Consider the following 21,531-nt stretch of genomic DNA (forward strand, 5'->3'; position numbering starts at 1 on the left):
CAAGAAATTTACACAAGGGGTTAGCAATTTTGGAATTTTTTTATAAATCTCCTATAGAAATCGGCGTGCCTAAGGAAACTTCTAATTTCTTTGATGGAATTGGGTGGTAGAAGCTTTTCTATCTCATCAACCTTTGCACGATCTACCTCAATGCCTTTACTCAACACTAGGTGCCCTAAGACTATACCTTCTTGTACCATGAAATGGCACTTTTCCCAGTTAAGTACCAGATTCGTCTCGATACACCTCTTCAATACTCTTCTCAAGTTCATAAGGCAATCATCGAATGAGTTCCACACCACTGAAAAGTCATCCATGAACACCTCCATTATTTCATCTACCATATCCATGAAGATGGCCATCATGCACCTTTGGAATGTATCAGGTGTGTTGCATAGGCCAAATAGCATTCTCCAAAAATCATAGATTACATAAGAGCAAGTGAACGATGTTTTCTCTCTGTCCTTCGAGGAAATAGAGATCTGATTATTCCCCGAGTACACATCCAGAAAGCAAAAATGGGACCTCCGTACCAATATATCCAGCATCTGATCAATGAATGTCAGTGGAAAATGGTCTTTCCAGGTAGCCAAGTTCAACTTCCTGCAATCCATACAGATTCGCCAACATGTGACTGTTCGTGTAGAGATCAATTCGTTCTTCTCATTTTTCACTACCATCATACCTCCCTTTTTTGGCACATACTAAACTGGGCTAACTCAGTTGCTGTCAGAGATGGGGAATATGATTCCCGCATCTAACCACTTAATCACTTCTTTCATGTTAGGGTTCAGCCTTCTTTGATGTTCTCTAGAAGGTTTGTGCCCATCTTCCAGTAAAATCTTATGCATACAGAAGGCCGGGATGATAACCTTAATGTCTGCAATGGTCCAACCAATTGCAGTCCTACACTCTATTAGTACTTGCAAAAGTTGTTCTGCCTGTACATCTAACAAACTAGATGAGATAATAATAGGTAAAGTTGAGTTAGGTCCTAAGAAGGAATACGTGAGATGAGGTGGTAGTGGCTTCAGTTCCAACTTTGGTGGCTCTTCTATCAATGGCTCAGCTGGAGGAGTTTTTCTTTCCTCTAAGTGCAAAGGCTCAAATTCGAGCTCCCTTCTCCAAAAACCTTGGCCTTCAAGAGCAAGTACCCACTCCGCCAAGTCTTCTCCATTGGCTTCATCTAAGTTCATGAGACAGGCTGCTAGAGGGTATTTAGTGTTCAATGTCTCGTCTTCCTCCTCCAAAATTACATCCACGACATCTATTAGAGAGCAATTAGCAAATTCACTTGGTCTCCGCATAGATTTCTGCACATTGAATGTTATCTCTTCATTATTTAATCTCATTTTGAGCAATTAGCAAATTCACTTGGTCTCCGCATAGATTTCTGCACATTGAATGTTATCTCTTCATTATTTAATCTCATTTTGAGCTCTCTAGTTTCACTGTCAATTAGAGCTCTCCCAGTGGCCAAGAATGGTCTTCCCAAAATTATGAAAATTTCATCGTCAACCCGATAGTCAAGAATGACAAAATCTGTCGGGAACACAACTTCCCAACCTGTACTAATACATTATCAAGAATACTAGAGGGCCTCTTCACTGTCCGGTCAAACATGGACATGGGTCTAGCTCTTCCAATGCCCAACTTTTTGTAGAAGCCAGGGGTATCAAGTTTATGCTTGCCCCCCAAGTCACAGAGTGCCTTAGCAAACACATAGTTTCCTATTGTGCATGGGATTCTGAAACTCCCAGGGTCATATAGCTTCTCAACTATGGGTATCGTCACAATAGCACTATATATCTAAGTTAGTGTAATGGTGGCCAAGTCTTGAAAGTCGAACTTACGAGACATCAAGTCCTTCATCATTTTTTGTATAACAAGGCATTTACTTTAAGGCGTCAATCAATGAAATATTTACCTGAATTTGCTTCAACATCTCCAAGAATTTCTCGTACTGCTCATTTTTTTTATACTTGGCCAATCTCTATGGGAATGGTGCTGGAGGTCGCTTCTTCCCTGTGATTTGATTTTTTTTCTTGTCTAGACACTCCTTTTACTGTCGTTTCTTATGCTACCTCAGTCTCCCTTACAACCTCTTTTTATTTGCTGGTGTTCTCTTGTGCATTTTATATCATCACCTCAGTTAATCCTGTTGAAATCATCTATCTCAATGGGTATTGACACCAGTGTTTTAGTAGGTCGGCTTTCACGAGCCATTTCTTGCTCTTGATCTAGGTCTCTACCATTTCGTAGACTCACTACCATAAGCTATTCGGGCCCTGCTCCTTTAGATTGATTTGTGTGTCTGCAGGTAACGTCCATTGGGGACGATTATTTAAAGCCATCAAAATTCGTCCTAATTGAATCGAAATATTCTTTATCGTTGATTCATGTGAGTATACTCTTTCAGTTATTTTTCCAGTGGACCCAATCAATTGTTGCATCATCCCCTTAAGTTCAGCAAACCCATCATTGTGTCTCACAATCTGTTGTTGTTGAGGTTGTTGATAAGCTTGTTGCTGATTTTGCTGGTTGTAACCCTGTTGCCTTTGGTAAGGCACCACTTGACCATGTGGTCGCATAGCCCCAAGATTGTTGTTGTTGTTGTACTGCTGCTGAGCTGGTCTATATTGATGATTCTGCTGACCTCAATTCTGACCACCTTGCCTCTGTCCCTCATAGTTGGCCACATAGTTCATATTTTCCTAATATTGCTGGTTATCACCTTCCGTACTCCACGAGCAAACATATAGTTGGTTAATGCATGATGTACATAAGCCCCCATTAGTTGCATCAACTATGTGTACCTGCTGCTTCTAACCTGATTCATCAATCTTTTTGGTGAGGATACTCACTTATGTCACTAGAGTGGCCATATTTTCAGCTATGGAGTTAGTTGGGTCTAAAGCCACTGAGTGAACTACATGAGTGATTAAAGAGTCTATTGTCATCCATCCTGAGTTTTGGGACATCTTGTCAAGTAGGATCTTGCTTTCTCTGATTGTTTTGCTCAAAAATCTCCACCTGCTGAAGCATCAACATTGGCTTTCAAGCTATCTACCAATACCATGTAAAACATCTGCCTCAACATCTGCTCTGAAATTGCATGATGTGGACACTTAACCAGTAGACCCTTGAACCTCTCCCACGTTTCTTGTAATGGCTCTATTGGTTTCTGTCCGAAACTCAATATCTCATCAATTTGTTGAGCAATCTTATTAGGTGGGTAGAATTTGTTCACAAATTGCTTGACTAATTCCTCCCAAGTAGTGATGGAGTTTATGTGCAGTGAATTAAGCCAAGTTTGAGCCTCTCCCGTCACCAAGAATGGAAACAACAACAACAACAACAACTTCCGGTGTCACATTATGTTGCATTTGCGTGGCACATATCGACAGGAAATTCTTCAGATGCTGCTGAGGATCTTCAACATATGACCCTGAGAACAGTCCCTTGTTCTGCAACAAATGTAGCATGTTATTTGTGATTTGAAATGATTTCGCTTGTATCCGAGGGACTGCAATTACGGTTGCCAGATTCTCGGTGGTGGGTTGTGCCCAGTCATATAATGCTGCTTCTGGCACAAGAGGCACCACGCCCTGATTGTTCGGGTCATTCGCATTATTTGTGTTGTTTGGATTTTCTATTCCGTCATCCATGTCTAGTTCGATTTGTTCTGTTGCTATTTGCCTTTCTTGTTTGCACGATTCAGTGCCTTGAAAACTTTCTCAGGATCTGATAATGCTTCGAACAATTCCTCAGTTCTTGAGGAGTTTCTAGGCATGCACCTGTAACACCCAAGACTACAAACGTTAGAATTTCAATGTACTTGGTTTAAAATGAAGAAAATTGACTACGTTAAGAATTTTAGCACTTCTTTTAGCTGCAAATAATAACACCGTTAATTCCCCGGCAACGGCGCCAAAAAATTGATCACGCTCAACTATGCCTTATAAAAAATAACTAAGCGGTCGCTGCAAATAAAATCCGGTTTATAAGTCCGGAGTCGAATCCCACAAAGAACCAAGGCTTAGCTACAACTGTTCAATATTGCTAAGAAACATAAGTCCCAAAAATCTCCTAATTATAAAGATTATAATATTTATTTTTATTTAATCAACTAACAAATACTAAAAATCAGTAAAACTATCAATTAACAAGGATAAAGATTGAGACAAGATTAAGGAGATCTAGAGTTATGATTTCCCCTATTGTCTAAATCCTTTCTGCTACATTTTCTATAAATTTGCCTAAGTTTTCTATACCGATCATGAGCACTCTGACTGTTGTAACTCTCTCTCGAGTAATTACCACAATTTACTAAACATATTCTCCTGAATTACGCTAGCTGACATTAATTACGGCTCACTCGGATCGCACCAAAGTTTCGTTATCCCTAATCCCACCTTTAAACCCTCCGTATTGATCCCTCATATACGTTAGGAGTGATGTTGTTCAACAACTACCTAAATATGCACTCTCTCCCAAGTAATACACACTAAATAGGTACGGTCGATTGAGAGCTCTTCAACCAACCACAATAATAACGTAGTTGAACAAATAGAGAAAATACTACAGCAAATCTATATTAACGTAGCAGGAAAATCATTCTCCAAAATGTTCCATCAAAACCCTAGATAACAAATTAGTTATTCCTAATAGTATGCAAAACTACAATACTAGAATTCATAACCAATAATGAAAATAGGAAGAAGGAAGTAAAAAACTCGTAGAAGAATTCTCTACCTTACTCCTAGTGTGTTTTTGCCTCCTTAGGTCGAATCATCTCTCAAATATGTCCAATCTCGATCTCCCTCTCGTCTGTCTAAAGTATGTCAAAAGTGACGTTTTTAGGTCTATTTATATGTGTAGGAAAAGACCTAAACGTATAGGCCAAGTCCTAGTCAAACCAGGAGACGAATTAAGTCTTCAAAGCTCGGACTGGACCTGGCTCCAGGCCTAGCGTCCCCAGCCTAACGCCAGCCTCAGCCTGGCCTCGCCAGCTAAAGCCTGGTTCAGCTTGGCCTTTGGCTGGCCTCGCCAGGTTAAAGCCTGGTTGAGCTGCCATTTGCCTGGCCTCTTCTTTTCACTATTCTCGAGTACACTTTCAACGTTTAAGTATCCCTTTTGCTCTGCTTTTATCTCCAATTTACCTACACATAAAATAGACTCCATTACGCGCAAATAAAGTGTAATTTATCATTAAAACATGTAAAATGCAAGGCACATAATGTGTTAAACCATGAATTATAGCCACACATCAATTCACGTCCAATAGTTCGCATTCGCAAAGAGTAAAATCCACCCCAGTCCCAACTACCCTTCGCGATCGTAGGAGTATCTTCGCGATTGCGAAGAAGGATTCATCAAACACCAGCAGAAGTCAAGAAAACCAGACATTTATAAGTTCAAAACATCTGCAACCTATCTGAAACTCACCCGAGCCCTCGGGGTTGAAAACCAAACATGCACACAAGTCCAAAAATATCATACAAACTCGCTCGCGCTATCAAAATACCAAAATAACTCCTAAAACTATGAATCGGACACCAAAAGGAAGGAAATTTTCAATGAAACTTTTCAACCTGACATCTGAATCACGTCAAATCAACTCCGTTTTGCACCAAATTTTGCAGACAAGTCATAAATATAGTAATGAACTTACACCAAGTTCCAGAACCAAAATTTGGACCCGGTATCAACAAAGTCAAACTTCGGTCAAACTTTTTAATTCTTTAAACCTTTAAGCTTTTAGTTTTTAATAAATTGCGATAATTCAAGCTAGAGACCTCCGAATTCGATTCCGAGCATGCGCCCAAGTCCCAAATCACGATACGATCCTACCGGGACCGTCAAACACTAATCCGGGTCAGTTTGCTCAAAACGTTGACCGAAGTCAACTCCATGATTTCATACTTTTTTATCAGATTTCACATCAAAGAAGGCTAAATGGAGCTAATCGAGATTTCGATACTTAGAATTTAAGGTTAAAACTATGAATGACATATTGGGTCATCACATTAACACTCTTCTACAACCTCTATTGATGTTTTGTCCATAGCCGATTTCACTTCAGATAATTCTTTATCTTTTGTTTCAATGAAAATTGAGTAAATCCCTACAGAAATGTGTCCAAAATCTCTTGACATATAATATAAAATGTGCTTTATCTCATTTGGAATTACCTTTTTTAAGACTTATTTGATATTTCTCTATGAAATCTTGTGATAATAGTTTATGATAAAATGTTTAATCAGTCCTGAACCACTAGAGCTTCTCCTAAGCTTAAGAGAGTTATTATAATATATATATTATTTTGAAAACAATATCCCAGCTAAATTTAAAAAGAAAAAGAAGTATCACTGCCCAATAATAGGAATTTTTTTGGAAGGGAAAATTTAAAATAAGAAAAAGTAACTAACTTACTTCAATTTTCAATTTTTTCCCCTTTAGCTTGGAGGACCATCTGCACATTTTAGTTTGCAAACGTAGGTAGCAGAATTTTTAAAAAAAATGCTATCTTTATTTATAGGCAGAATAGTCTAATAAATACCTTTACGAGTCTTATTTTGCCATCCCGATCCTTATACTGTATAAAGTTTCATCCAGACACTCGTAGTTGTTAAAAAACACTACTATAAATACCTCTAACCGCGTGTTCTTCAAACGCACGATGTGGATGACACATCATTCTCCACGTCAGATTTTTTATGACACATCATTATTTTTCTCTTTAATTTAAATCTTTTTAATTTCTCTTTCTTTTTCACTCCACTCATCCCCTACCTTTGATCAGCTCTCTCTGTTTTCCACAACACAAACAAAACCTCAACTTTCTGCCTTTACCAGTGACACTACAACCATGGATGATTAAAAACTACCATTATCCAATTTACCTCGTTCAGATTTTTCCTTCAGAGATTTTTGTCCAACGCCGCCACTCACTACTTCAATCTACCATGTGAACCACCTTGAACTTTTTTCCTCCATTGATGCTACTGCACCACCACTGAAATTCCTCAATATCCTCATATGTCCATATAATTTTACATTATATACCCAACCTAATTTCGCAAAGACCTTAGCCAACCCCTCTTTACCCATCCAAAACTGTCGCATCTGCCGCACCTCGCCTGCCAAATTGATTTTTTTTAGATATTCAGCTTCTCTCTATCAAATAAATCCATTATTAAATATCGACTCCACCACATGAAATTTCGTTAGTCATGAGACAATTCTTACCCAAAACAAATTAAAGATTACAATAGCCACCTATCTAATTTATCTCAAAACACTAATGTTGGTTGCTCTTCATAAAAGGGTTCTTAAATATATATTTTCAAATATTGATTCAAGGTTTAAGAAAATGGAAAGAACGAAGAACAGGGAAGAACTGGAAAGGAAAAAGGGGAGAAAACGATGGAGGGGTGGGGAAAGGGGAACGGTAGAAATATTAGAAAAATGGGGGAGGGGATGGAGAAAGGGGACATATTTTGTTTTTTATTATTTTAATTTTTTATATTTCACTTTTCCTTTTTTTTGTTTTTATTATAATTATTTTTAGTTGAACTTTTTATATTTATGCTCATTATACGCGTGAAATTCACGTATGTTGTCCAACTCATTTATCAAATTGCCACATATACTCGGTTAACAGTCAGAGGAGTTTAAAGTAGTTTGTTTTAATAACTAAGAGTGCCTGAATGAAACATTCTTGAGTATAGGGACCGGGATGACAAAACAGGACAAGTAGAGGTGTCTATTCGGCTATTCTGCCTTATTTATAAGTTCACTTTTTAAGTTCACACTAAAAAAAACTACTATGTCATACAAATACAATAGTTTTTTATGTTTATTGATCAAAACCCTTCCCAAACTTTTCTTTCAAAAATGGTCTAGTCAATTATTGATTTAGTTTAGAACAAGCAAGTGATATTGATCACGCTGTCTCATACACAATTAAGTTCAACTGGATTATAGCTTGTCAGGAATTCAACGGAAACTATACTTTATGCAAATATATTAAAATAAAAAAGAAACAATTTTGTGCTATGCATTTGTTTGAAAGTAAAAGAAAAATCTAAGGTAAGAAAAAACTATTTCTTCAACTTCTAATCAATTTTAGAACACAATTTTGAGGAGCTAGCAGTAATGGGAGGGGGTTGAACTAATTGTAAAAAAAGAGGTTTATCTGGTTAAATACGAAAAATAAATTCAACAAAATTTTACAAAGAATGCTAGTTACATTTAATTATTAGAAAAATGTCTTATATTCAGAAGTTTCAATTTGCTTATCAATAAATCCATAACAGTCCAAAACATTTCTTGAAAAGAACTCCTAGAATGTACTAGTTTAAAGGGAACTTTTTTCAACCATTCACTCTAAAATTGAAATAAAAACATATTAGGAATAGGCCTGTGTCTCCGTTGGATCGGATCGGATTTGGGCATTGTCGGATTACTATTTTGGATTTCGGATGTAATCCGAATCCGAATTGAATTAGACTCGGATCGGTTCGGATTTTGTCTGTTCGGTTTCAGTTAATTATTTTAATTTTCGTTTCCGTTTGTGAGCTTATTAGTAGACCTCAAAACCATGTGATATTGAGCTTCCTAATCAACAAAAATATATTATTTGCAAATCAGATTGATAAATATAATAATTGTTGTCCGGATCATATGCTTTCTTCAGACTATAAATATAACAAGGTATTCGTAAGCACCCTTTAGCTAAAGTAATAGTATTGGCCATTCATTGTAAGTATATCATGACTAGTGAGAAGATAAGGTCAAAATAAGGAGTTTGCACAAAGATTGCCTAACGAATATGGACAGATTACAATTGTCTTCATTCAGAACTAACAACAAGGGCGTATCTAGCGAGGTTCCATGGGGCACGTGAATTCATGTTCCTGATCTCAAATTATGTATAGTAATGTTATATTTATTCAAAAATATTTAAATATATGTATGTGCACTCATGCTCAAAGTATTATATGATGTAATGGGTAATGAATGTACCTCTCTAGGCAAGGTTGTGAGTTCAAATCTTATGTTAATCTTATTATTTTTTCCTTTTTTTTTCTAGAAGTAGACGCCCACGAGAGATGGGCGTGTCTGGTGTTATTTTTTGCGTATTAATTAAGTACTTTTTCTTTTTATTTCTTTTTTTATTTGGTGTATTCTTTCAAAATTTTCACACATTGAAATTCATATTCTTCTTTTGTCGCTGTAAAATCTCATATGATTAAACAAAATATGTATATTAAAAATAGTAACAGCGTATGATGTATCATGTAGTCAATGGGTTTAACTGATCTCAATATTTTCAACACGGAAAATAGATATAGACGTAAAAAAATTACTATTTAAAAAAAAATTGAACTTATAATTCCAAAAGTGCAATGGGTACGAAATCGCAAGAACTAAAGGTTGAATCCTTAAAATTTATATTTGGATTAACCTTTTTACTAGTGCATCCATCCTGCCAAAATCCTGGATCCGCCTATGCTAACAAACATAGAAAATCTTTCTTTGTGGAAAGAAACATGCACACAGTTCATCTTATATTGAAATTCATATTCTTCTTTTGTCGTTGTAAAATCTTATATGATTAAACAAAATATGTATATTAAAAATAGTAACAGCGTATGATTATCATGCAGTCAATGGGTTCAACTGATCTCAATATTTTCAACACGGAAAATAGATATAGACGTAAAAAAATTACTATTTAAAAAAAATAATTGAACTTATAATTTCAAACGTGCAATGGGTACGAAATCGCAAGAACTAAAGGTTGAATCCTTAAAATTTATATTTTGGATTAACCTTTTTACTAGTGCATCCATCCTGCCAAAATCCTGGATCCGCCTATGCAAACAAGCATAGAAAATCTTTCTTTGTGGAAAGAAACATGCACACAGTACATAATTCACTTGTTAGATGTTCCTTGAGTATGCACATTTTGTATAGGGAGGAACTTGTAATATTACCCTCGTAAAAAAAATTGTAAGCTTATCAGAAAATCCTACTATTCTTTATGAATGGATCCTGTTCCATTCTTTATCATAGAGTTTGCAACTCTGTGATATGCTTCTGATTGAATGAGTTTAACATTGTCAGGAAAAATAAACGCAAAAGAGTGATTTTGAGAAGTTCTAGTGTTTTTACTTAAAGTTAATAAAATTTCCTCTATATACGATCTATTGGTTAGTTATATATAGTAATTTATTATAGTTGAAATTAGAGTTCGTTTGAGTTAGGTGATAAGTTTAATGTACTGAAAATTATTTTATAAATAAGTAATTATGTATTTGAATAGAAGTGTTACAATTGATGATAAGTAGTTGATATGTTTGATAAATAAAGTACCGACAAACTATTATCTGTTCTAACAACTGATACCCTTAAAATTTTATAAAAGATTTTAAATTTAAAAGTTTTTTTGTAAAGAAAAAAAAACGACGAATATGAAATTAAAAAAAAAAATCGAAATTTTGTTTTGGAAAGGTATTCACATTGCGTAGCTTTGCCGCGGTTTGTTTTCCCCTCCCTCTCTCGCTTTTGGTGGTCCAAATATTGCTAAAACCACCTAACTATTTTCTCCACCTCCAGAAAGAGGAAGCACCTTCTTCCAAATTTTGGGGCCCATTTTTTAGCAATAATAAATTTATAATTATAGGTTTTTTTAAAAAAAAAATATTGAGTGCTTTTAGTTAAAAATAAATCATATAAAAGAAAAGATAATTTTGCAAGATTTGTGAATAAACCATCAATATTAGAATTATTATTATAGGATGTATGAATAGTTATAAATTTTTAAAGTCACAAACTTTCTTTCTTGCTTCTCTAGGAAGATTGTACGCTTTCTCTTTTATTTCTTTCTTATTTTTTTTCTCCTCTGAGTTTAAAGTTCAACAGTTCAAGAAATTTAGTGGTAAATTTTGCGATCATTAATGATAAAAATTTAAAAAAATATTCTCTTAACTCTGAATATTTTTTAAAATATTCAATAGTCACTATGATATTGATGGTTTAGACTTATTCTAAATTAAAATTGTTTAAAAAAATATTACCAATAGAAATTAATACTCTAATCAACATATTCAATCAAATAAAAAAAATATATTCTTTTCTAAATGCTTATATTTCTTATAAAATAATATTAACAGTTGCTTCGGCGGAAAGAAATTTTTTAAAAATAAATTTGATAAAATCTTACACAAGATCAAATTTTCTCAAGAAAGATTAAGTGAGTTAGTTATATTATCATTCGAAAAAAGGATTATTAGAAGAAGTTGATAGCAAAAAAATTATTAATAATTTTGTATCCCAAAAAGTTAGAGCTAGTAATTTCTTTTGGATTTTTTTTATAATTTAATGCCTCCAAATAAATTTTGATTTAGGTCACTAAAGTGCTTGAGCCGCCCCTGTCAATACTTGCTGCTGAGAAACAGTAGAGAAGGTCAGAATATCAGTCTGATGAATACATGATACATGTTTTTACATATATTTTTACAACTAAATTATAGTTAATTAATACATAGTTCCATCTTAATTTATGATTTAGTTATGATAAATTAATATAATTTGATGTAAACATTACGTATGAATAAATTAATACCAAAAATCAACTAGCTTAACCGCATCGAAATGCAAAATAATTGGAAGAAGTACAAAGTAAGTGAGTAACCAACTCACTTCTTAACGGTCCCCGATATACACGACTAGCTGCAATGGAAATATCAGCTTCCAAAAAAAAAAATCTACATAGATATTTTAATCAAATACTTCCTTTGTTTCTTTTAAGAAAAAATGAGATTTTATTAATGAATCTTGTGAGTACAATTTTATTTGTTGTCTTGATTTTTCTTTCTTGATTATTTTCGTAATTCAATTGGAGTAGCATGTTTCTTGAACAAAGGGTGATGCAGTCCTCCTCGAGATGTATTTGATTTTCCTTAAAAGGATATTGTGAATCTTCTTGAAGTATTACTTACAGTAAGACTTCTCTATAACAGCATCCCTATATAATAGTCATTCACTATGAAAGCCAAGTTTTTCTCAGAACTGATTTTTTTAATATATTTTACCTTTCTATAATAGTTTTTAATTATAACAACAACAGTCATATTTGTAGCAGAACGCTCTTTGTAAAATTACCCCTCTATAACAGCCATATAGATCATTAAGATTACTAATAATAATTTTGAAAATGTATACTCAATCTTTTCCATTAAACAAAGTTCATATCTTGCATAAGATATAAGATTTGGAGATTTTCACATGATATCTGTTTCATTGCCAAATTCCAAAAAATATTTAGATAGAAAATGTAACTGTTAAACTCTTAGATTGTCTTCAAGGAAAAGTATTAGATACCTTTTTGCTGAAAATTTGGACACAAATCTTCGCCAATTCAAGTTTTATATCGCTAGTAAGAGAATGAAATCTACAAAACAAGCTACAATTATAAAAGTTTTTCCATCAATCTTGAAAGAATTTATTTTTCTAAGTAGCTTTAAAATGTCTGCCATATAGTTTAAATATATATACGTCTAGTTATGAATTTATTAAAAATGTATTAGCTTTCTTCAATATTTAACTAATGAGATATGCATATCTTTTGAGATTTTAAATTTGAATAATTTTTTTCTCTTCTATATGTAACATTAAAAAAGGAAAAATAATTGATTATTGGTTAATTTTTATCTATAACAGCCAAAAATTATTTATACGGCAAATGTTGTTATAGGTGTATAACAGCTATTTACTATAAAAGCCAAAAAATATCGAAACAAACGAAATTGTTATAGAAAGGATTGACTGTATCAAGAAGTATCTCTCTGTAAATATTCCAGGAGTTAATGGAATTTTTGAAATTATGTGTGACGATATTTCAATCTTAGTCGGCCTTAAAGTGAGAAATATCTTTATATATTTCAAAAAAAGTAAAATTAAGCTTTTAATTTTACCCTTAATGAATGTCATTCCCAATTATGCTATGCAATACACACTTCTACCTCAAAAAAATTTAAGTCTCATTGATAAAATCCATAGAGATTTTATTTGAGGCAGTACTGAGAATAACAAGAAACTCCACCATTTGAGTTGGAAAGTAATCACAAGGGAAAAATCCAACGGGCCTTGGCATCAAGAAGGTTAGATCAAAAAATTTGGCTCTTCTAATTGGTATTACTGGTCTTACAAGGCCAGTCTCCTTGGTCAAAGTTGCTCATAGCTACCCATGCAAATAAAACAAAAATAATAAATACATCTTTCATTTGGAGTGCTATAGTGAAGGGTTGGTATTATTGTAATAAAGGAATCCTTTGGTCTATTAATGAAAAATCCAATATTGACATTTGGAAATATCAGCTTCTTTTACAAATTAGTCCATAAATAGTTTAATCAAATACTTCTCTTGTTTCAATTATGTGATGACATTTTCTTTTAAGAAAAAAATTAAATTTTTTAATGAATCTTTGTGAGTACAATTTTATTTGTTCCTTTGATTTTTCTTTTTGATTATCTCTGTGATTCGAGGATTGAAGCATTGTGTTTCTCGAATATTGGATGATGTTGTCCTCCTCGAGATGTATTTGATTTTTATGAAAGGATGTTGTAGATCTTCTTGAAGTATTGATTATCAAGAAGTATTTGGTCATATCTTGATCTCTTTATAAATATTCCATGAGTTAATAAAATTTTTGAAATTATGTGCAATGATATTTCATCTTAATCGGCCTTAAGTTGAGAAATATCTTTATATATTTAAAAAAAGTAAAATTAAGCTTTTAATTTTAACGTTAATGAAATAATTATATCCACACAAATGTCTCTTATTTTAGATAATTATTTTTAACAATTTTTTTTAATTACTTAAACTTTGCGTCCAGTTAAATACCATCACATAAATTAGATGAAATGAGTATCAATTTCTTATCCTTAAAAAATTATGGAATTTTTACCTCCTATAGCAAAGGTTGATACCTTATTAATTTTAAATAAATACTCTTTTAAAAAATTATATTTTATAGCTACCTTTTGATTTTTTATAGTCAAATATCTATTTATGGTCACCTCCTACCCTTAAGCTGTATTATTTTTTTCTCTCCCCTCAAATTTCTCGTATCCCTCAAATCTTTTGTATACCCTACCCCATATCTATTCTCCCTCTCTCTCTGTCTCTCATCTTACACCTTCACCTTTTCAACCTAACCAACATAGCCCCTCCATTTTTAACTGGTTCTGTCACGACCAACAAAAAGAAATGGTGAATCCATCACCTTCAGATCTGAAAAAAGAACAACTTGAAGAAAAGCACCAATAATCGAAATCGAAAAAACAAAAGCATTTAACAAACAGAAAATAAACGCCAACAAATCGGTAGATACCCTAATGATTCGAATTTCATTGTCGAGAAGGCGAGAGGCCCTAATAATATCATCAATGGACATAGCATGGAGCTGGTCATCTTCGAAGTTGCTATCCTCTGCCATCGTTGTTGCCATCGTATCTTCTATCTTGTGTTTGTATGAGAATCCAGGGAGAAAACGTAATTAGAGAGTCAATCTGGGTAGCTTGTGCAATCACAAAACTTTCTTGAAGATTCTGTTAATATATTTCAATGTATCTCGTTGTATTTCATTGTATTCATTGTCTTTTTTTTTTTGCATTGTATTTTAATATATCTCGTTGTATTCCATGTATTTCATTGTATTCATTGTCTCGTTGTATTCCATGAATGTATTTATATATATTTTTAATTAATATAATTTATGTATTCAGATGTATATATGTATTCAAATTGCTTTGTTTTTGTTGTATTTATCGGCTGGGAAAAATATTCAGCATATTTCGCGTCAAATACAAATTATGGGTGATGTAATTGAGTTAGTTGAGTTATATTAGGAGTCTATTATGTTAATTGATTCACTTTCAGTTTAAAATCAGCTGAATAGACCACGATTTGCGCTATTTACGCTATTGTATTCACAATTACATATCGTGAATACAGTCGAATACAATATTTGTCTAGCTATAATTCTCTGTTTCACGCTGTGAATACAGTCGAATATAAAAATATGTCTAGCTGTAATCCTCTATTTTACGCCTAGAAATGCTACTGTATTCATGAATACAATAGCTTAAATACATTGAATACACTTTAAAAAACCTGAAAACATAGTTATAGAAAGTAATATAGAAAATAGTAGCTACAACTAGCTAATAACCACTAAACAATAGTGATTTGTAAAAATTTCTCAAAAATCATTGCTTATTTATCCATGTCAGGTTCGGGGTAAGTGATTTTATAGGGTGGGGAAGGAGCGGTAGAAATTACTTTCGTAATACTTGCTAGAAAGTTTTTTTTTTTTCCTTTACAATAACCAAACAATAAAAAAAAATATTTCAGAAATATATCACAAAAATATTGAAACTATTTTCTGAAAAATAGTTTTACTTACTAATTACCAAACAATGAAAAGTATAAATAAAACAAATACTTATTTTCTTATAAAATGTCATGCCAAATGCAAGGGCTAGCAGGGGGAGAGGAAATTGTTGAGAGGTTACGTATTGAATGGTTTAACATTACTCCTTTTAAACTCTTCCATGTAGTGATATAATATCTTTTCAAAGAAATAATGCAAGAACCTGCCGTCAAAAAGCACATTTCTTTTATATCGAAATCTCAATTGAAAACATAATAGAAAAATTCCTGAACCGCATGTGGAGAAAAATCTAAACATAATAGTTTTTCCTACTCAAAACTAAGTGAGCGTTTGGACATAAGAACCGTAAAATTCCACACAAAAAAAAATAATTCAAGTGAAACTGATATTTGAAAATTGGATTTGTGTTTGGACATGAATATAATTTGAGTTGTTTTTGAAGTTTTGTGAGTGACCTAAGTGAAAATTTTGAAAAACAGTTTTTTGGAGTTTTTTAAATTTTCAAAAAATTCTAAAATTTATCTTCAAGTAAAAATCGAAAATTTTATGGCTAAACAATGATTTCGAAAAAAAGTGAAAAAATTTTGAAAAAATTCTTACGTCCAAACGGGTTCTAAGTGGGCGTATGGACATAAGAATTGTGAAATTCTAAAAAAAGTGAAACTTTTTTCAAGTTGAAAATGCTATTTAAAAATTAGAATTGTGTTTTAATATGAATACAACTTTGAGCTATTTTTGTATTGTTGTGAGCCTTTTGAAGTGCAAATTTTGAAAAATAGCTTTTTGAATTTTTTTTTCCGAAATTCAACTTCAAGTGAATTAAAATTTTCATGGTCAAACCCTGATTTAAAAAAAAGTAGTATATAAAAACAAAAATTCGAAAAATGGAAACCTTTTTTATGGCCATACGAGCCTAAAACTAATTAGAACAGTTTGCTCCATGATGACTTTATTCTTTTTTATGTTTCCTTTGTAACATAAAATACCAAATTAATTTCAGTTTGTTAATTTATAAATAAATTTTTAATAAGTCAATATACTTTTTTGTGACAATCAAATAAATTGACAAACATATCATCTACTAAAATAGGAGTTCTTCATAACACATGATCATGTCTTTAATATTACAATAATCTTTCTTCCATATATGCTTTCGACACTAACTAAATTTTAATAATTAAACATAAAAATCATTATGAAACCTAAATAATGATATGCTGTGTTTAAATTTTAAAAAATTACTGATCAAAAACTTTCAAAATATAGAAAGATATAACGCTACTAGATTTTAATGATTCACTGATCCAATAAAATCAAATTTAAAAAGTTTATCAAATACTACACAGCATCTTCATTTTCTCGTTTCAGATATTTCAAAAAGAATTAAGCTGTCGCTTCAAAAACAAGCAGAAGATCGAAATTACAATTCCGCGGCTTCAATCTCAAACAAGTTGAGATCAAGTATATAACGCCACATACTTTCTCTATCTGCCAAAAACAGATTACTGCTTCATGTCCAGCCAGGGGTATGGAGTAGTAACCTATACAACTTCCAAGATCTGTCTAATTGAACTGATTAGGACTAATGTCTCATCAAATCATGCCTCGTCTATTAAAGAGTGCAATTTTTGGCGAAAGGTAGGGATTTTGGTCGCATCTATTGCCATTACCAAGCCAGTAAGCCGATAATCTTTTAGCTGCAATGTCAGGAGAGGAATAAGTGTTTCATTCACGCAAAGTTATCTGATAGGAAATAACAATAGGAACGTAATCGCACGAACAGTAACATTATACAGACTGAAGAACGACAACATTAAATTTGGAATATCAACTCCTCCACGGATGGAAGAAAGGAAAGAGCATTTTGTCTTTTTAAGAGAAATCGCCCCAATCCTGAAAAACTAGGGGTCACAACACAAATACGACAAAAAGTTACACAGTCAAGTCAAACATCTCTATAACAGCCCCATTTGTTCCGGAATTTTTTTGTTGTTATAGCGAAGTGCTATTATAGAGAACATATATTATAACATAGTATGAAAATTGGTTCCATAAAAAAAATTGGCTTTTATAGTAAAGGCTATTATATAGCATGTTGTTACAGAAAGGTATGACCAGACTACCTTTGATTCAAATGAATGTCCACCTTTCCTGTCTAGTCCATAAGAATTCTGTACCCTTTCATAAAAGGTTAGCTTTCTAAAAACATGATGCTCCACAAAAGTTTATTTTAGTGAAAAAAAGCCAAGCACGGCTCGCATGGGTTTCCAATAAATAGTTAACAATTAAATTTTCACAGTTCAAGGCAATGGTTTTTGAGCACTGAAAAGAATTATTACTACAAAGGGCAAACTATCATTCTCAGAAAGAGAGTAATACAGAGATGCAGCAGAACCTTCAATTTATCTAGCCTCTATCCCAATTGAATGATACTAGAACATATATGAGTAAAATATTGCATTGGAGTATATACTTTTGTATTTTCTCCACTATAGAGAGTTTACGGAGTTGCAGGATATCAACACATATAGACTATAAATATAAACTGCCATTATAAAATACATAAAAGCTTTGATATTATGAGAAAAACACTTGCCTCGTCAGTCCTAACCAGCTGTGTATGCAAAGGAAAACTTAAGGACCAAGAGCTTAACTGATGAAGCATTTAAAGGAAGAGTCAGAGATGTTGCAGCAAAAAGGCAAAAAGAAATATATTTAAAAGAAAAAGCTGGTACCTCGAGAAAGATTTCGTCTTCTGCCTTAATGTATACAACAGTTTGATCGCCACTTGGCCCATTTTGCTTGACCGCATTCTTATGCTATAAGAAAATCCATAAAGCAGCAGACAGTTCAAAGTCTACTAGAATGTAATATAACCATACTCAAATACCAAAAAGGTGATCATTACCTTGTAAATTTTACTGATTACCAGGTAAAACTTGAAGCAGAAAGAATTCCGGAGCTCCTCTGTAGGCTTAAAAAGACATAAGAATGACAAAGTTTCACTACAAGGTAAAGCTACATTCACGAGAGGAGAAGCAACAGACGCAAAAGTCAAAACAATATGAGCATGTGAAATTAATTCAAGCTCATCCATCTAATATTCTCTCATCTAACCTCATCTTCTCTAGCCCAAGAGACTTCATCAAAAAGTGCATCATAAAGGTGTGGCAAAAGCTGGGGAGGAAGATTCACAACACGCTGAGAGACCAATAGACCAACATCCTTGGCTTGGTCTCCGAGAAATAAGCTCAATTTAGAGTAAACATCCTTCTGGTGGCATGCATTGAGCAGGAACTTTTTCAGGTCCGCTATGCACTCTAGATCCTATTTTAGACAATCATAGCCAGATAAACAGTAAATATGCAAGAACTCAAGGAGTAAAATACTAACAGCATTAAGAAATCCCGTACTGAGATATGAGCATTTAGCACTGGTAAACAAAAAGGGAACTTGGGAGTTCCTACAAACTTAGATGCCAAATTTGACATCACAGGCCGGGTGGACATGCTGACAAATTTTATAGTGTAGCATGGATGTAGATCATTTTAAGTGCCAGTTTCTTACCTTATACCTCCCCAAGTTAAGAGCCGTGACGATGGAGTAAATACCATCATCTTCATCATTCTCTATTTTAACAACAGTTCCAACTGTGGGTTGACCGAGTATTACATCCACAAAACCACTCAAATCCCATTGCTTATTATCAAGGTAGGTCTGCAGCAGGATTTTCACTCCATGGAAATCACTAGGTTTTGGATCAAAGAACTCAAAATCTGCTTGAACAGTGCCCTATCAAAATCGAAGGAGAAGCTGTTAATGTACTAACATCACATACTAATAATCACTTAACAGCAATGAGTAATGGGATGTCTTACATCAGACTCTTCATAATCCGAAGAACCAGAATTTTCACTCTTGTCTACAAGTCGGCGTTTTTCCATTCTTTTACCTAGAAGGAAACACTCGGCTTCAGAACAAGCAAGAAATATAACCATCAAACTAGAAAATGAAATGGACCACTGCTCAAAAAAAATTCATGAGATAGAAACTACACAATATATACAAGAATTTAATTAAATACACTTCACCTGAAGAGCTAGGTAGATTACTTTCTGGAAATCTGGAGTTGGGAACCTTGTGTGTAACCTTGTTATTTGAAGCAATCTGCGCCACTGAGCGAGCAAATGGGGAGAAACTAAGAGGTAGACATCGTGCTGATCTGCAATGTCTTGCCGGCTTCCGGGGCATTATACCAAATATGTGAACCTGAACAGTAACTCTTATTGGACTGGGCCTGACATGGTTCAGCTTAGTCAAGTCCAAAAAATGAAAAATTTCAAATCCACTTTGTCTTTTTAATTTCAAAACTCATCTGCCAAATCTTTTCTCCCTTAAGTATAACTAAACCTAACTCAACAGATTATATACTAAACTTAAATCAATATTTTTAACATGTGAATTCATAAGTTTTCTAATTAAACAAGAAATCAATAAGAGATGCTCAACAGGTATTAAATGAAAACCAAGCAAACAGTAAGATGACCCATTCATTGGTTATTAACTCTAATGACCCAATTTATAATCTAACTATCTCCCAAAAGGCTATTAATGCTAAATTAATTGATTATCAAATTGTTGGTCAACTCAAATTACTAAAGTAAGCAAACAGCCCATTATCCGTAATTAAAGTCAATAAAAAATTAACATTAGTAGTTGAAGCAAAATTCCATGAGCATCCCGTAAACCCATCCAAACATGCATTTGAAAGTTTAAACAAGCAAAGTTATTCATTAACTAGACAAACAATCAAACAACAAAGCATGAATATAAGCATGAGATATTCAGTAGATTAAATACACATAATGGAATTGAAGTGCACCTTTGAGAATTTCCTTTTCAAAATTGATTCAAAACCTTCAGCAACGTACAAAATGTAGAGGAAACCGAAATCCGACAAAGCGCCGATAACAGCAATAGCAGAGAAGAGCAACAGCAGAGGTCGCCGGAAAATCAAATTTCCGGCCAGAAATTCTCTGTATCGATTTGCCTCATGAAAAGGTCGCCGGAAAATTGTAAAGTCAACGGAAACAACAAAATCAGGCAAAAATCCGGATCTTCCCTTGAGTGAACGAGATAGACCTCTTTGAGAAGAAGGAGATGGCTAGTTTCTGTTCAGTGAGAGTCCGTCTGGAGAAGATTAAGAGGGGGTGGCGGCTGGCTTGTTTTTTTAGAGGAGTAGTCTCATTCAGAGAGAGAGAGGTGAGGAAGAAGAGGGGGGGGGGGGGGCAGCTAGGGATCTGATTTTGTTCTCCTAGTTTAATTAGGTCTTTTTTTTGAGATGGGGTAAGGGGGCACGAAAATAGGCTTGGTCAGGGAAGTGGGCTTGGGTCGTGTGTGGGGAATTGGGTGGTAAAAATTGTACGGGCGCTTTTTTGGTCGGCCCCATTTAATTTATACCAATTTTTTTAAAAAGTTTTAAATTATACTTATTTTTTAACAATTTCAGCTCTCTTTCTCCTCCTCCTTCGTTTTCTTCTTCTTTCTTCTGCGGCTGTTGGTGATGCTATGAAACTTCAGTTCATGGGATGATTGCCATAAGTATGTTTATCAGATTATTTAAAAACAAATTATAAATAATTACGTAAATTAGTAGATAATAATTTGTGAATATTTTCACGTAATTCTGTTCTTTTCACGTTTATTGTTTCCAAATTTTATGATTTAGATACTGTTGACAATCTGATTATTTTATAGTAGTAATACACTATGAAAGAATAAGGTGATTATTTATCTAGTATGTTAGAAAGCTTTTTCAAAAACTTCAGCTTATATAGTGCTGAAGTTTTTACAAATGAACTAAATAACTTCAGCATCTTCTGCTGAAGTTTTTGAAAAAGCTTTATGACAAAACTAATGAATCCAGGACAAAAAAACTTCAGCTTATATAGTACTGAAGTTTTTACAAATGAACTAAATAACTTCAGCATCTTCTGCTGAAGTTTTTGAAAAAGCTTATCCAGGACAAAAAAACTTCAGCTTATTTGGTGCTGAAGTTTTT

At 33.4% G+C, this 21,531-nt stretch overlaps 1 protein-coding gene and 1 non-coding gene across 5 annotated transcripts; one reads left to right on the plus strand and one right to left on the minus strand.

Annotated features, from left to right (window-relative positions):
• Window positions 1-3,110: 3,110 nt before the first annotated feature.
• LOC142171347 (small nucleolar RNA R71) lies at window positions 3,111-3,216 on the plus strand. Its single transcript, XR_012700919.1, has one exon. It is a non-coding gene; the product is annotated as a small nucleolar RNA R71 (small nucleolar RNA).
• Window positions 3,217-16,756: 13,540 nt separating this feature from the next.
• LOC107789924 (protein BCCIP homolog) lies at window positions 16,757-20,806 on the minus strand. Of its 4 annotated transcripts, none has more exons than XM_016611805.2 (9): window positions 20,353-20,806; window positions 19,562-19,767; window positions 19,349-19,422; window positions 19,038-19,262; window positions 18,588-18,797; window positions 18,379-18,444; window positions 18,206-18,289; window positions 18,067-18,123; window positions 16,757-17,167 (listed from the first exon to the last, which is right to left on the minus strand). In XM_016611805.2, the coding sequence occupies exons 2-9, from the start codon at window positions 19,719-19,721 to the stop codon at window positions 17,069-17,071; spliced, it is 975 nt and encodes a 324-aa protein (XP_016467291.1). In that variant the 5' UTR covers window positions 19,722-19,767; window positions 20,353-20,806; the 3' UTR covers window positions 16,757-17,068. The 4 variants fall into 4 exon arrangements, with proteins under 4 accessions (XP_016467291.1, XP_016467293.1, XP_016467292.1 ...); XM_016611807.2 differs by having other exon boundaries at window positions 19,562-19,761; window positions 20,353-20,791; XM_016611806.2 differs by having other exon boundaries at window positions 19,562-19,781; window positions 20,353-20,632.
• Between the last annotated feature and the right edge of the window lie 725 nt (window positions 20,807-21,531).

The sequence above is a fragment of the Nicotiana tabacum genome, chromosome 16 (genome assembly GCF_000715075.1).
Source record: "Nicotiana tabacum cultivar K326 chromosome 16, ASM71507v2, whole genome shotgun sequence".
NCBI lineage: Eukaryota > Viridiplantae > Streptophyta > Magnoliopsida > Solanales > Solanaceae > Nicotiana > Nicotiana tabacum.